This window comes from Seriola lalandi, unplaced genomic scaffold, assembly GCF_002814215.2.
Source record: "Seriola lalandi dorsalis isolate HSWRI2012SDOR001 ecotype SW California unplaced genomic scaffold, Sedor1 jcf7180002054599, whole genome shotgun sequence".
NCBI lineage: Eukaryota > Metazoa > Chordata > Actinopteri > Carangiformes > Carangidae > Seriola > Seriola lalandi.
Window position 1 is genome coordinate 395515 of NW_019525152.1, and position 16920 is coordinate 412434.

A 16920-nucleotide genomic window follows, 5' to 3' on the forward strand; every position below is an offset into this window, starting at 1 on the left:
AACCCCCTGCTCCGCGGGTCAAACTGATGCACCCTGACCATAGGACCACCACACTCCTGAGGAAGCTACATGTTAAGAAGAAAAGGGGGAAGAGATAAGGAACAGACGTGTGTGTACACTGAGCAGATGTTGGAAAGTGGCTGCGTGGGAGAGCACACTCCATCATCGAGTCCTCGGCCTCGGCTGCAGGAGCTCAAACCACTGGAGGTGTTTCACAGCAGCTCAGTAATCAAGACAGAGGGGTTATTAATGCAGTGGTGGGGGTTTAAATGTCTCTGGAGAGCCCTCTCACTGTGTGGCTTTATGTTTGTTGTGCCAGGATTCAGTCATTGTTCCCAGCCTGGCGGCCCACGGAGCAGGAGATTGAGCTACTGAAAGCAGTTCATCTATGAACTCTTTTGACTGATCAATCTCAATCTGGCTCCAATAGATCTGTTTTTAAATTCCCATCTGTAATCAATAACTTTTTTTTTTTTTTTTTTGTACTTATTCGGCTTCTTTTCTGTTTCTTGCAGAGACCCGTTTATGTGTCTTTTGTCAACAAGGCCATCTTGTGGGATAGAGGACTCTGCCACTTCACCGTGAGTGCTCAAATTAATTCAACAACATTTTCCTTTTTTCATTCTCATCTTAAATCTCTCTAAACATTTTTCTGTGAGGTTTGTATGTACGAGTTCTCCCAAACACGAGCGACCAAACTCTCTGGACTGAATAAACCTTTTGTTTTGACCTGATACGCATCACCTGGTTTGATATAATGTTGGATGTTTTCCATGTCATGGATCATAAAGGAGAGGAGACCTCCCGTGACAGGTGATGACCCACTGTCAGGTGTTATAACAGAGGATGTTCACCTGCATAAAGATCCTGAGCCTGTTGTTTTTACATAGATTTATATTATTTAATGTTTTTTATTTTAGTTGATCTTAGTAACATTTAAAATCCAGATTTATAAAGCTTTATTATTGCTATGTCAAACAAGTGTGTTTCCCTTGACTTATAACAGATCTAGATCTCTTATGATTTGACTTTGTACCCAAGAGAAACAGCTGAAGACGAGAAAACTGATGAATGATACAAGTTTTCTTAAATCACTCGTACGAACCCCTTAAGAACAAATCTCTTTGTACTAAGGATTTTTGCACGAGGCCCATCGCATTTAGTTTCATGGATTGATCCATGCAAACTCCCAGAGCAGTCAAAGGGTTGCAACAAGTCCGTCAGATATATTTACAATTACTGATTAATCACTGATAACACTTTATTTTAAACACCCCCCTATTTAGCATTTATAAACAGGTTATAAACATTTCATTAATGATTAATATATGACACAGTATAATGTAGCTGTAGGCAGCTAAGTGTTTATCAGTTAGTAGTTAACAACTAAAACGCCTCCTGTGGGAACAATAACCGATAAACAATGAATGACAATATAGTAACACACATTTGTAATAACATAAAACTAAAGTTGTAAATAAATGTATGTAAACAAATAAATAAATGTGAACAAATGTAAATAAATACTGTACATTATGAAGAGTTAAAATGTCCCTACAGCTGCTTCATAGATACATTACAGTCTGTTATAAGTCGTTAGATGTTTATATACAGTTCATAAAGGGTTAATAACTAATCAATTAGAAATATCAGCCCATGTTTGTTGATAAATGACACAAATGATTCATCTGATATTAAACTTATGTTTAAAGTTCAAATTCAGTAAAACTTTTCAAAAGTTGAACAAAATCCCAATATTCTTGCCTAGTGAAAATAAAGAGACACACACACACACACACACACACACACACACACACACTCTCCTTTCTCTCTCCTCCAACACTCACAAGTCTCCACCTCTCCCCTTTGCTCAAAAGAGTCTGGGAGTGGATGTGCCACAATTAACAGTGGGGTTGCCATGGGGACAGCAGAGTTGTGTGGGCTGGCTTCCTGTCTTGGTCTCTGGTTAAACAAACAAGTAAAGTCGGCAGACAAAGACGCTCGCCGGTCCTTACAGCCTCATTTACATCCTCGACTGCCTTCAGCACTTCTGCATTCAGCGAGTTCATCAGGGCCTGGCATCGCCCTCTGCCACCCTCCGTTTCTGCTGCGCTCCTGCTATATCTAATAAATCACGGGGCGGCATTGTGATGGTAAAACTGCCCCCGTCATACGGTGACACTGCTTTTACAACGAGGGTTTTCCCCCCCGTCTAAACAGACAGGCGGGCGACAAGAGGCTGTTGACCCAGCAGTCTGCTTTATATAGGCTGCAAAGCTCCCGCTCCGGTCACCTGGGACACGAGCTGCTGTGGGACGGTGCAGGACGAGAACGCACAGGTGCCCAAACAAGGCGGCGGCGCCCGCAGGGTGGAAAACATCTTTATTTACCTGTTTACCCCTCTGCATTTCGTGGACAGCTTTAGTTTCAAGTTATTTTGCATACAAGATATTAGTATATGGATAGTGGATACCAGTGTTAACATTGAAATGCTGTTTACACATTAATGCATCAGTAATAATCCAATAATATAATAAATGATGACTTTATCAATGATTTACTGATACTTCATCGATCAGTTTAAGCCATTAAGAAGAATAACGTTTGGTTTTGAAAATTCGATCCTTTGATTGGATTGTTATCTGGACCGAAATCATTTATCAACAACTAATTGGCATCAACCACTGAACGACTTGAAGGATTAAAACATGTATGACTTGATGGGTTATTAGAAAACAGGAAATCCATCAGCATTGATTAATGGATTACCAAGTTTTTAACGGCAATACTGCAAAACAGGAAGGATCAACATTTGCCAAAGGAGATTTTCAAACCTAGGCGACCTAAAGGTTTATAACTGATCTGTAAAGCATCATTTAATAATTTATTGTACATTAATAACGCCATCAGTTGTGACTTATAAACACCTTGTAAAGGGTGGTAACAGAACGAAGGAACACGACTTTAATTTGTGTTTTTACACTTTAGCGTTGCTACTTTTACTCAAACAAAAAAGTTCTTCCTCCAACACTGTAAGTAATGCTGTATCAGCCGTCATGCTGTACTTTGCTGCGTTGGGTTGTGTTGTTTCAGGATGTGGGGGGTTTGGGATGGGGGGGTGTGGGCGGAGTCGATAGGCCCTCTGGGGCTGCGTGGGCCTGTAAAGCGGGGTCATTGTCTCACCATCGAAAGTAGAAAGTTGCTCTGAATGCTAAGCTGCATCTGAGCCTGGCTTCTGACACGAGCTGATAATCAGATTTACTCCCCTGAATCCGCCGGACTCCACAATGCGCCCCACTGTCGTCGTCCCCCGCTTTGCCTCTCGCCGGCCCCCTTCGCCAGTATCCCGACCCTTCATCCACCCCTCCCTCCTCCCCCACAGCAAAGCTAATTACACCCCGCAGAAACACAAATCTCCATGATTTAAAAAGTCACTTTTTTTTTCTGGGGTTTAACCTTGTTAGGGCCTAAGCCTGGCTTTCTTGTGTATCAGCTCTGTGAAGAATTCTCTGTTCCTGCAGACACTGGGACATAGACACACTTCTGTCTTTGCTCGTAGTCGTCCGCCTGTCAGAGGGTTCACTCGGAGGCAGTGTAATTAAGTGTGTGTGTGTGTGTGTGCATGTGTGCCTGTATCGCTGCTCATGTATGCTTGTGTGCATATGTATGTGTGTGTGTGTGTGTGTGTGTGTGTGTGTTTAGAGGTGAGGGGGGGTGAAGGAGCACACGCAAGTCTGTCCTCTGCAGGCCATCTGGGACTCTGACTAACTAATAGACTTCCTACATTCATTGAGCAGTGCTACTTGTACATCTCAATCAGGGAGCTGTTGACCACAAACAGGCCCATAATGACATTAGCCAGTTCTGGCTGTGTGAGGACAGCGTGTGGGTTGCCTGACGCCAGGAGGTCAGCCTGTTTCCTGGGGGCCTGCAAGGGCCCGAAGGAGCCCACACGAGTGTCATGGGTGTCTACAGAAACGACAGTATTACCTCCTGTCACTGCTGGACATGTCCCGCTCGTTGACAGGTTACAGCAACGTTAACTCCTTTTCCAGTCACGAGCCGTGCAGCAAACCAACTGTACTTCTGACTTCAGTCGTTGTGAATATGAATTTGAAGCTGGATTCTCCAGAAACAATATCCACCCTCTATTATTAGATTCATTTGTAGTAGTATAACCATTGCATTTCCTGTTCAGATGACGTTCGGGACGAGCATGAAAAGATGCATACATTAATACCATGTACAGTAAATTAGTGAAGCTGGGTTGGGACTCAATTAGAGGAGAGCTTAAAATATTCAAACATGGATTAACGTGTGATAAAAATATGACAACAAGCTAAAGAAACATGGTAAAATCACAGTATCAAGAGACAATCCCATTTCATTACATTATTTCTGTTGTGTATGATGACACTGTACTCAGCATCATTACAATGATAAAGTCAAACAGGGGAAGAAGTTGCAGCTTCAACCTGATTAACAACTTTTTTTGGAGGTAAAACTGAAAGTGAGCTCACCCCAAAATGTCGGCAGCGTGCGAACAGCTACGACACATACGCTAAAGTAGTTTTTTGCCCCATCAGTCTTCTTTTTTTAGCAAGATTCAGGTTGTCATGTTCTCAGATCTTACTATTATATGGCCACAACGTAGAAAATAAGACCCAAATTTAACAAGATCCAACCAGATACGAGCTTGGAGAAGATGAACTTTCAGGTAACACTTTACTGTAGTCACTACTTAACGTTTCATAAGCAGTATGTAAACCTTTACTGGTTTAATGCAGACAGTGTAAACGGCTCTTTAGGGCTCGATCTTGCACAGAGAACTCATCAGCGTGACCGTGTGCGATAAGAAACATCAATGTGTGTGTTTAAAGGACACGCGGCTTTGTCCTGTACGCGATGTGCGATTGCATTGGCGTGTATGGATGCATTAAAAGAGCCTCTGCGTGGGTTGTAATGGCGCAGACCTACGTGAGACGTGCGTGCCCAGACCCGTTCTGCAGAAGGTCACGAGTTTGATAACAGCAGCTGAGTCTAGCCTCACAAAGCCCTCCTCAGCCCTTTGACGGGCCTGAGCGACAGGTAATGGGGAGGCCGTAGGGGAGGAAGAGGAGCGTGGAGGAGAAAGCCCCCCCCCCCCCAAACACCGGCTCTTGTTCTGCCGTTTCTACCTCACTTCTCCCTCTTTACATCAGAAGAATGCAAATCTTTAAAGCCTCCAGATCTGAGAGGAGGGAATCAGTGGAGATGGTGCAGGGATTTAAAAGCTGATCCTCCCTGTGTGAGTCACAGACAGTGACCCCACCTTCCTCCACCATCTCCACCACCCCCCCTTTTTCACTCTCTGTCTGAAGGTCTCTTGGTTCATCATTGTACTCAGACAGATGTTGTATTTCTGCGTTTTCTGTTTGTTTTGATTGTGTGTTAAAAGGGTGAGGAGCTGAACTTCAGATGCGGCTTAAATCCAAGCCAAATAAAAGCCCCGCGTCCTGCGGGCCGTTTATTACAAGTGTTTGCTCTCTAAAGGCCAGAGACGGACTGAATGAGTCACTGGTTTTTCACTGGCTGGCCTCCTGCAGGCGGTCGTCCGTCTCTCCACATTTTCAATATTGACCGTCCCGCCTGCTTTTACCTGCCGTGACCGGACAGTGTACTCTGGAGGGTTTTATCACCCTGCAGATCATGTTCTGCCTCCTTCCTTTCAAGCCGGCGGCAGGTTGTGGTTGGAAGAACACAAAGCTGGTGTCACTTTGTGTGCCGAGCAGGAGATGTGTGATCTGTTTTGTCAACACAAGGGGGCAGCGGTGCTACCGTGCATCATTTGAAATCTCCCTCTACAAACAGTACAGGCCACAGCAGGGTTTTTCATTCAGGCTTTTATTTTGGCGGTGGCATGGCACACACTTGTTTTCCACAGTGACTTTTGTCTTGTGTGTTGATTAACTGTCAATCACCACAGGCTGTTGAAAGGTTAGATGGGAGAAAAACATCTGTGTTTATACAAACATGTACTTTATTAAAAACATTTTTTAATTTTATATTAAGTTCCTTTTTATTTTATTTAGTCAACTTTCATTCATCTTTTAGTTACAGGACATTTGATATATATATTTTTTTGTAATTTATTTTGATTATTTACTCATTTTTTGTTCTACTATTATTATTATTATTATTATTATTATTATTATTATTATTATTTGATATTTTTTTATTTCATTTGTAATAGGCTGTTTGGATTGAATCTTTTAAATTGTCAGATCTATCTTGTATAAATAATACATTTAAATTTACTTTTTATAGTTGTTTTTTTTCATTTATATTATTTTAATGTACTTATTTACTCATTGTATTGTTATTTTCTTATTTATTTGTTAATTTACTTATTCTTAATAGTTTTTATTTAGATATTTATTTATTATAGTTCTACTCAAATTTATCTTTTTTTAATCAATCTTTATTTATACACTTTTTTTAATTGTAATTTACTTTTTTCCCACTTTAATTAATTAATTAATTAATAATTAATTTAGTTATTGTAATCCTTTTTTATTTCATTATTTTTTCCTCTTTATTAGATTTTTTATTATTTATTCATTTATTTTATAATTATTTATTTGCTGTATCTGTTTTTATTTATTTAAAACGATTACAAGCATTTGTTATAGAAAAGTGAAAATATTATTTGCCCCACACTAAAGTTTTTTTCTTCTCTCAGGCCCAGGCTCGTCCAGTTTGTCGTCCCTTGCTGTGTTCGCGCTTCTTGTCTCATATGAAAGCTCGTCCTGAAGACTTCAGACCTCCTTGTTTCCTGAGCACCAAGTCCAGAGTGCAGCCTCCACCCCAGGGGAAGACGCTGCATACACACATCCTCGCTGCCCCAAAGACCCAAGCGCCGGAGGGTGAGGCTTATCAACAAAACACCTGGTGCTTTCACACCACCAGGAGGAGGGCACTGACTCCTTTGACTCCGCAGCCCTGCTCATTAACAATTTTTCTCGCCTTTTCTTCTTCTCCTGGAGCAGTGGAGGTACGGGCCACCAAGCTCGTCGTTAGCTCTTAATCTCCCTCTGTGGTTGTGTTTGGTTAAGCGCAAATCTTGGCCGTCCTCTCTGGCAAGGAAGTGCCCACAGCGCCGCCCTCCTGGTGGTCCTCTGCTGGGAGTGAAAGGCCCGGGGCCGGGAGACCTGCCGCTCCTTTCAGAGCCCAGCCTCTGATGTGAAGGCATTTCCCCCAGCACACACCTCAGCTCCCCAGCAGGGCGCTGCTTTCAGCGTGCTGGGGTGTGTGTGTGTGTGTGTGTGTGTGTGTGTGTGTGTGTGTGTGTGTGTGTGTGTGTGTGTGTGTATAACTGAGGAGGGGGGTATTTCTCAGCACTGGGGTCTAATACTAATTATTCTACCATATGGTGGTCGGCTCCCTCACAATCGCCCTTAACCCTGCTCCCTGAAGAAACGTGCTGCGCCCAACGCCGTGGCTTTGCGCTCTGACACATGTCATTCATATGCACACACACCAATACACACATGCACCAGTTCACGTACACTTGTGTGTGTGTGCGTGTGTGTGTGTGTGTGTGTGTAACAGATGGGAATGGCAGGGCATTGTAAGAGGAGGCAGTGCAGAAATGTGCTCTCCAGTGTGTTCTCTTTATCCCCCTGTGCTGACTCCTCTCGGCGGCAGACCCCCACGAAACAAGAGCAGATTGTCTGACACCCTCCAACCCTCCTCACGCCTCCCTCCCTCCCTCATGCACACACACACACACACACACACACACACACACACTGTGGTCAACAAAAAAAGAGAGAAAGGGGTGTGAAACGGCAAAGAGGGAAGAATGGAGAAGGCGAAAGGGAAATGGGCGGCGCTGGATGGAGTTGATGCTTGAGGAAGAGAATCTCAGAGGGATGAAAGGAGGTGTTCGTAGTCAGGAACAGGAGCTGGAGCAGGGGAGGTGAAGAAGGGAAGATAGAGGGATAAAACAGTGCTACAAGTGGTTTACGTTTGCTCTGTGTGTGGGCATTTTTATGCATTTTCTGACAGAAAAGACAAAAAACAATCTTGAGCTCCGGATCCTCAGATGTTTTATATCTGTTCAAACTGAGAGCAATCATGAGAGATCTGGGAACTTGGTTATTTTTCTACTATTTTCCATCATTTTATAGACTAAATAATCAATCAATTAACTGGAATATAACCAACAGGTACATGTATAAGATAGATGCCTCTGCTCTTCTGTTTTATTACTGTAACTAGGCAACCAAGGCTTAAAGAGTATGCATCTTCACCTGTATGAGCAGATTAAATGTTTCTCACAGAGCTGACCCAATAATAATCTATTTGTAATTCACTTACATGTAATTTGGTTCGTCTGTCATATGAACATTTTACCCATGAATTCAAATGAAAGAAACAACCGATCTGGCAACGCGGCCGCTGGCGTTCCTCGAGCACTTGCTGAATGTGTTGATAGGACACCTGTGGCTGACATCATGTCATGATAAACGCGGTGTGGATACGTGCTCCGCTGCTCAGCTCTGATTACTATTGTGAACGCTGAGTTGGGAAACAGGCAGCTGCTCCAGTGGGGCGATTTCTCGCTGCCTTTGTTGGCGGCTCGTCCCACCCAGCAGGGAAACAAGTGTGTGCTCCAGGACTGAGGAAAAGTGGGAACCAAAGTTGTCACAAGCAGGCTTGACCGTTCAGAAGCCACGCCCACATTTAGAATCACGGAAAATCACCTTGAATGAAACACTCACTCACTTTGTTTTTGTCTTTTGTTTTGTTGTTGAAGGATCCGTCCGTCTCAGTCCAGACAGGAGAAGAAGTGCTGTGCAGAACGAGAGACGGCGCTCTGCTGTTGTTGTTCCATGTCCTCTTCTCCCCGCCGCCCCACCGCCATCCACCATCAATCCAACTCCCCCTCACCACAACACCCTGCCCCTCCACTCTGGAAGAAAAGAAATCAACCCGAGCACTGTGCCAGCATCTCCCTCCCTCTCTCATCCCGCTCCACAGGAGGAAGATGAATCTCAGGAGAGGGAGAAAGCAGCACGAGCTGCTGCGGCGTCCGTCATCACGGAGCCGCACCGGGAACTGCTGCTGCACCCCGGGGCCGCTGGGTTAGAGCACCCGGCGTCACCGACCTCCCTCTCCCAGGGGTCGCTCTCAGATTTAAGTCGTCCACCTTCCAGTTTATTCAGCCGGAGCACCGACCTCACCAGCGGCAGGAGCAGCATCCTGTCCGGTAAAACCTCTACAGTGACGGTGGAATTACCATCAGTGGATCATTTTAATAATTGATTATATTTTTAATAAGGAAAAAATGCCCTTCACAATTTCATTTATGATGATGTGCAGAAACATCCCTATATCTTAGACTCAACACAAACTGGAGAACACATAAGTTTTTCACTCAGTAACATGCAGATGTTTCAGCTTCCACTTTAAAAGCAGCAGTTGAGAAGAAGTAGTTGAGAAACACATACAGTTATATTTCAGTTGTCGGGACAAAAAAGATTCTTCATCAGTATTAATTAAGACTTTAACAATCAATAACTCAATTATCTGCTGCAACAGGTGGGTGTGGTTTGATCAGATTTGATTGACAGACTTCCTTCTGTGTTTTTGCAGCAGATATCAGGGACTGGGACTCAGAGGGAGGTGGTTGTTTCCGCCCTCCCCAGCCTTCTCCAGTGGTGCAGTTACCTCCGGCCTCTCACCCTCCAGCTGGATCCAACCCTCACCGATCCCCAACGATCGCCAGCGCCAACCCTCCTCTCTACGAGCCGCTCTTCGGCCGAACCAAACCGCTCTCGTCTCGCTCGGCTTCAGGCCTCCACCCTGATTCGGATAAACCTCTGAGCAGAAGCACAAAAACATCAGAACATCTGCACCCAGGTGCGTTGGTAGGTCCTGGTCTCGACCCCTCCTTGGACTCTGATCATGGCCGTGTTACACTGACTTTCCCCTCAGCCACTTGGTCTTCCTGCCCAAGTCCCCAGAGGACCACTCCCCGCTCAGGGTCAGGAGCAAAGCTGACCCCTTCCCCTGCAGCGAGCGGGCTGGAGAGTCATCGCTGGCCTGTCCTGCCGCCCATCTCCCCCGTCAGAGGTGAGAAATGAGCTCTGCCAGCCACACATGGACCGTTCGCACCCCCCACCTGACACCCCCACCCCGCCTGGCGCTGTGCTCCTGCCCACGTTCTTACACCCTGATTGTCCTGAACATGGTTGGACATCCACCCGTAAACAAAGAGCCCGGGGCCAGACACAGTGAAATCAAAGCCTGCTTCTATAGTGAGGCGTTCAGATGCTCCTGCCCCCGTCCGCACATTGTGAAAGCGTTGCTGTCAGCCTGTTTTTTTCTCCCCCCGCCTCCTCCCACCACGTAATAAATAACGCAGAAAGCTTTTCTTTTTCCTCTAAATCAGCAATAGAAAGGAAGGCTTTTGATGAAAAGCTGGTACCGTTTGATTCCTTGTTCAAAGGCATGAGGGCCCCAACAATAGAAGGCGAGGTCCCTACCTCGTGTGCCGTGGCTCTCAGGCCCCGGCTCCCCCGTGCCTTCGCTATTCTCTGGACTCTGAGAGGGAGACGTGTAGCCGATGGTCATAAATCCACACTGACCACCGCTCGCTGACGGCAGAACACTGAGGAGCACCGCCACAATAGAATACCTCCGCGGCTTTCCTGCGGCCACTAATTTACCGTTCCCAATGGGGATAAAGGACGGGGGCCACTGACATCTGACTCCTCCGAGAACTTTATGAAAGAAAGCAAACAATGTGGAAATTGTGTAGGGATTTTCTCTTTTCTATCAGAGACATCTACTGTTCTCTGTGTGGTGCTGTCCTGCAGGGGGGCCCATGCTGTATCGGAGCACGCTGTTCTCTTCATGGCAGACACAGAGCGAGTGTCACTGGTTCATTTATTTCACCGCAGATGGAGGCGATTCGAGCTCAATGCGGCCTCAATGCTGCGGCGTGTAAAGCTTAAAGGATAAGTCTGGGTTTATTTCAGCTCCTGTCTTATTTTTTGGAGTCGCGGCCGTCATCATCATAACACTGTTCTCAGCGAAGTAACTGCTGACACAGCGGCGTCGCTAAGGCAAGATGCGCAACAGGTTGTAAACACACCAACAGTTTCACCTAAAATCACTTTATTTGAAGGTGTTTGCACCAGAAATGTTTTACTTGAGCTCGGTCACGCAGCCGTACGCCCCTCCTCATCTGGCACTGTCAGACAATCTCAGTCCAGACTCTTCTGCTCTGTGGTTCCCTGGTGGGGAAACAAGTTACCGAAAGGCAATCAGGAGAAGAGGCGTCCCTCTCTATCTGCAAGAATCTCTTGAAGCCTCATCCCGTCCGAGAGCTGCCCCTCTCCTAACACCCTCGCGTGACTGACTAGCGCTTACCTTGTACTTTCGCCGGTCTATAAACTGGGATTGGGTTCATCCAGCTCAGATTGTAGTTCATGACCTCTACATCGGTTAATACTCTCTGACCAATCAGTGTCTTACAGTATCACCCAAACGTATCAGGTGCTAGCTACAACTTCTTGCCCGATGGAAACCACAAAAGACGAGTGAAGTCGAGTCGAGCTGTTGATCTTCTGAAGTTAAAGAAGCTTCAGCACTGAACTCTCACTTTGTACCACGACGTCTCCACTGCAGCTTTCCGAGAACATGTTGCCCACTCGATCCGTGTCACTCAGACCGCTGACGTCTCATCCCGCCTTCAGATGAAATTAGAGGTCATTTTTTTGCGCTGAACAAGAGCTGGAGATTTCTTCACCGCCCTCCGCTTTTAGAAAATCGCTGTGTGTTGTGTAAATGTTGCTTTAGCTCAGGGAGATTCTTGCCTTGTCGCACTGACTTTGAGCTGTCTTGCCACGTTCCCAGATCTCAACAGCTACCTTGGTGTGTACGTTGTTATTGTCACTATAAGGGACGATGGCTAAAACTTAATGAATCAAGACCCAGCTGATCTTTGAAGAAGTTTTATACAGAGATGTTCCTCTTCTTCTGTCTTTGAGAATTGGCTCAGTAGATGAGGATGTTGTGATCAGGTATTATTGTAACCCTGTGTGTGATTTCTGTACTGTATATGCTTCCAGAGGCTGATGGGAGTTTCCTCATCTCACTCAGCCCTCTGTGACCCCCCCCCCCAAACTCATGGTTTTTCTCAGATCCCCTACAATCCACAGACTGACCCCGGGCCGACCTCTTTTGAGCAACATCTCTAGAGTGTAACTGTCCCGGACAATGAGGTGGGGGCACCGGCCCGGCCCGGCCTGGCCTCTCCACTCGGTCCCGGCACTGTGACCAGGAAAAGAGGGCCACCGGCACACACACAAGGCCTTGTCTGTCTCTAACTCTGTGGTATCACACTCGGTGACCTCCCGCCACCACCCCTTAACCTCCCCGAAAAAACTGGCCCTGACTCGGCGCGGCCCTCGTCGGCTGAGAATGACAGCTGAGTTGACAGCAGCAATGCGCTTTGAAGTGTCAAGTCAAGTCCCTCCATTGTCTCCGTGAGTAGAGCGCCGAGCCGCTCAAGTGCACAATAGTGCGGCGGTGTGTGTGCGTGTCACCGCTCTACTCGGCGTGTACATTTATACCCGGCCGTGTGGGCAGACGCGGAGGAGCTGAGTTTGCCTTTTCCTTTTAGAGCCTCTGTATATATTATCCTTTTGTCCGGAGGCCGAGCTGTTCTGCATTTCTAATGTGAGAAAAGCCTCAACAAGCCTCTTTCAGGACGATGACAAAACACACCACCCGGTGAAACTGTTTCACTCGCTAATCCTCTGATTCCTAAACCAGGCAGGGTGAAATAGTTTTGTTTTGATGGTTTGAGAGGAGATAAGTAATAAGTGATTAGCGTGACACTTTTTGCCATTCCTTTGAGTGAGGTCTGCGGTAATTAGAGCTTAAGGGCAGAGCTTCTTGCTCTGTGTTTATTGAAGGTGAGATGAGACTCCTTTCGCCCCCGAGGTTCCGACTGTAACGCCGTCCTCTTGACAGACCTGAATACCTCACCTGTGTGGCTTCTCTCCTGGAGGTCCCGGGGTTGTTTTGTCCACTTGTCGTAGTGTAAAACCTGGAAAGGCTTTAACTAAGCCCACAACAACATCCAGCCCAGATTTATAGTCTGATATCAGCGCATCAGACAACGTCCCCCAGGAGCGTTTCCTCTAGCCGCCGGCTTCTGTGCTTTTCTTTGTTTATTTACATCTCATTAGTTCCCGATCCGGACTCCATCCCCGAGCTTTACTGGAACCACAACAAGTGGAGAAACTGAAATTTGATGCATTACTCTTTAGCATATATATTGAGAAGGATCTGACACATTTATAATGACATTTATTATTATTTATGATACTGACTGTTTTTTTTATTTCGAGTGCACTGTAGAAAGTTTATTATATTTTGAAGAATTTTGTGTTTTGTGAAATCTGCCAGTGGAGTAAACAAACAATAACTTGCAAATCAGCCAATTACAAGACAGTACAGGCAACGTAAGGTCACCTAGTTTTCCCTTCAGCAGTTAACCCTTAAGTGCCCTTTAATAAAAAGGCTCAGCAATGTTCCCTAAAAGCTTTATTCCTCAGGCTCTGCAGCGTTTGTTTAATCTGTCATTTTAAAGAAAAATAGATTCAGTTAGTCCAACTTATTCTGCTTCTAGTTTAAGAAAATATAAGATTTAATCATGATTCAGTTGTTTCATTATTATTCATACACTTGTTTGCTGTATCCACTTATTTCCTAACGCAGCAGCCCTCTGTGCCCACGTGGATCATTAAAGTTACATCTAATCCTCATCATCATCATCCAGATTACCATCATAACACAACTACGCCCACTCTGTTGCAGGACGCTGTGGCACGGCAGCGTCACGCTACTCGGAGCTCAGCTGCAGTCGGTCTCATGTGTTTGATGAACTGGAGGCCATCGCCCCTCGGTCTACTTCCTGTCCATCTCAGGACCCTGCGTCAGACTCCTCAGGCTGCCCTTCACCTGATACAGGTACAAACACACACACAAACACACACACACACACACACACACACACACACATCACCCCAACAAGCCTGAAACTAGCTCTTATTATTATCATGAAAAGCTCATTATAATATTCCCATCAGCCTCAGTTGTACTTGGCGTTTAATGCTAATTTACAAATTAGCTCCTTTTTTCTTTTGTTTTCTTTCTTTCTTCTTCTTTTCATTTTAAAAGAATGTCAATAAGATAAAAAAATAAATAATAATACTCATCAAAATGCCCAAAGTGTTTTTGTCCAACACATGAAAATATTCCATTAAAAAAATGATAAAATGGAGGAAAGAAATTAATTCTTGCAATTTCGAGTCAAAATTTAGAGACTGTTTGGCTTTTTTTTCCTTTATGATTCAGTTTTGTCAATTCATTTCCTGCCCATCTTCTAGTCAGTTTTAGACTCGTTCATCTTTAGATTAAAGTTAGATTATTAAGCGTATTTTCTTTTTTAAATTTGCAATGAACAGATTAAAGTTTCGACTTTATTTTGGCTCCTTCTTCATTATGTTGTGGCAGAAAGGAAAAGGTCCATAAATACGTGATTGAAAGTCATGACCGCCAACATTGTGTTGCACTTAATGTGTTTATTTGTTGTTTCCATCTCTGCGTGGCTCCATTAATGTCTCAATTAGCCGTGCTCTCCTTCCTCTGTGACTCCTGCCTGGTTGCAGACAGGGATGGGCTCGTCTGAGCACTCACTGTGTCAGGTCTTTGTATCAGCCCATGTTGGCCAACAAAGGCTGAGTAAATGTGTTGTGTGTGTGTGTGTGTGTGTGTGTGTGTGTGTGTGTGTGTATGCCTGTGTTAGATAGCATGTGTAAATGTGTGTGTGTGTGTCCTGGAGGTGGTTCAGTGAGCTGGGGAGAGAGACGTTAGCCAATGAAGACTTCCTCCACCTCCTTCGCAGCCCGCTAATCCCTGACAAGGTGTTTAACCTGCTTGCTTGACCCCAACCTCGGTCTGAACCTGGCGACCTTTGCCCCGAGGATGCGGAAGGATCAGGGCAGCCGCTGCCACAGCAACCGCAGCGTGATAACATCAAGTCAGGGCTCAAACCCAATGCTCTGCCGAACGCGAGCTAATGCTCCAGACTGATTTTTATCAGAGACTGACAAAGCGCGATTTACATCTGTATAGAATGAGGCTGATTTAAAGCCACAATGAGCAGGGATTTTATTGAGAAATGCAGATGTCTTATCAGGTTAAATCACACAGTGGCAGAAATGAAGAGGAATATTTCATTGTCTGATGCACGTGGGGGTTTTCCAAACAGCCCTGATATTTTAAATTATTTAATTAAAGCTGCTCATTCGCACTCGCAGAGAAACACTGAGCAGACACACTGTGTTGTCACTTTTCAGATGTAGGAAGCTTCCTGTTGTCTTTTTGTGTCTCGAGGGTCATTTCTTCCTCACCAACTGAAACCATGCCGATTTGTTGGAACTAGAAAAGACACTGGGCCGAGCACAGACCTCCACGAAGGCCCAACAGTTCTACACAAGTCTGCACCAGATTATACAACCTCACAGATCTCTCTGCCGTTATTATGTCTGATTATGTTTTTACATCAAGATTTAAACATTTATTATTGATGAAGATTGTTTGTCACAGTGTTTAGGAAAGTGATTTCTTGAATCCGCCCCTTTAACAAGATGGGCACCAGGATTTTACTGGGGTCTTCCCCCGGGGCCATGACACATCCCTCCAACGAGTTCGGTGCAAATCCGTTCCGTACTTTTTATGCAATCCTGCTGACGAACAAACGAGCAGAATTTACCTCCATGTTGGAGGCAGCAAAGCCAAAGTAAATCTCACAGACAGTTTGAAAACGACCTGATAATAATCAGACCAGATCCAAATACGGTTGACCCAAACAGAGAACACAGACGCCGGCAGGAAAATGACTGAATCAGACCGAATGTTCTGGGCTGCTCTGAACCCGAATGGACCCATGAAGAACTCAAGTCCACAGTTGCTGCTGAAATCAAGTCTTTCTTGACTGTTCTCCGTAAATCCGTCACTGCTTGGTTATTTATTACCCAATTCTGGGTTTTTAATCGGCTCCTTACCGACCTATCAGGCGTCAGAATGAGAAGCTGGTGCTCTTCTGTCTCTGTGACCCTGTGTGGGAGGTAACCAGCGTGTCCAACACCCTAATCACCAGAGTAGTCGTTTGTTATCTGCCACCAGTGTTTGCTAAGTGTCTGTCACTCTTGCGGCTACTTTTGGCTAATGACGGACTAATGCTGGGCCTAACTGCATGTGTGTCCCGCCACATTATGTTACAGCCGCAGTTATCCCAGGGATTTCCTCTCAACGACTCCTTCGTTTATCAGCCGAGGCAACAGTTCCTTTTTCTCACCTCAGGGATTATTTTACCAAACATCAGCGCACCTACAGACACCCATAGGAGTCTGACCGGCCAACTGAAAAACCTGCACAGAAGGGTGTGTGTGTGTGTGTGTGTGTGTGTGTGTGTGTGTGTGTGTGTGTGTGTGTGTGTGTGTGTGTGTGTGTGTGGGAGAAGACTGGACACGTTGCATAACACAGTAAAAAAAAAAAGTTTCTGTGTGTGAAAGCTATTCTAATGTAAAAGGGGATATCGAGGCTTTTCTGCAGCTTTTTGGGATGTTGCTGGGAAAGAGAGTGTGTGTGTGTGTGTGTGTGTGTGTGTGTGTAGCGGGGCTACCTGCAGCGGAGCGTGTTGTGTGAAATCCCCTCGGAGAGGAATGGCAGCTCCACACCCAGCCAGCGTGGGCCGGGGATTTGCATGGGCACTGAGCCACAGTGTCACTGATCCGCTTTTAATTGGGTGTGACGATGAGAACTTTGGAGCTCGAGAGAGAGAGTGGGGGGTAT

General features: G+C 45.4%; 1 protein-coding gene across 3 annotated transcripts in view; it reads left to right on the forward strand.

Moving 5' to 3' along the window:
• The window catches only part of LOC111664678 (uncharacterized), a 49977-nt gene that overhangs the window by 4601 nt on the left and 28456 nt on the right, over nucleotides 1-16920 (forward strand). The window contains exons 2-6 of one of the 3 annotated variants that reach the window (XM_087177407.1): nucleotides 516-581; nucleotides 6722-6905; nucleotides 8801-9253; nucleotides 9640-10119; nucleotides 13879-14031. In XM_087177407.1, coding sequence (XP_087033533.1) covers nucleotides 516-581; nucleotides 6722-6905; nucleotides 8801-9253; nucleotides 9640-10119; nucleotides 13879-14031 — 1336 coding nt within the window. The remainder of the gene's footprint in view (nucleotides 1-515; nucleotides 582-6721; nucleotides 6906-8800; nucleotides 9254-9639; nucleotides 10120-13878; nucleotides 14032-16920) is intronic. The other 2 variants (XM_087177409.1, XM_087177408.1) reach the window with 2 other exon arrangements.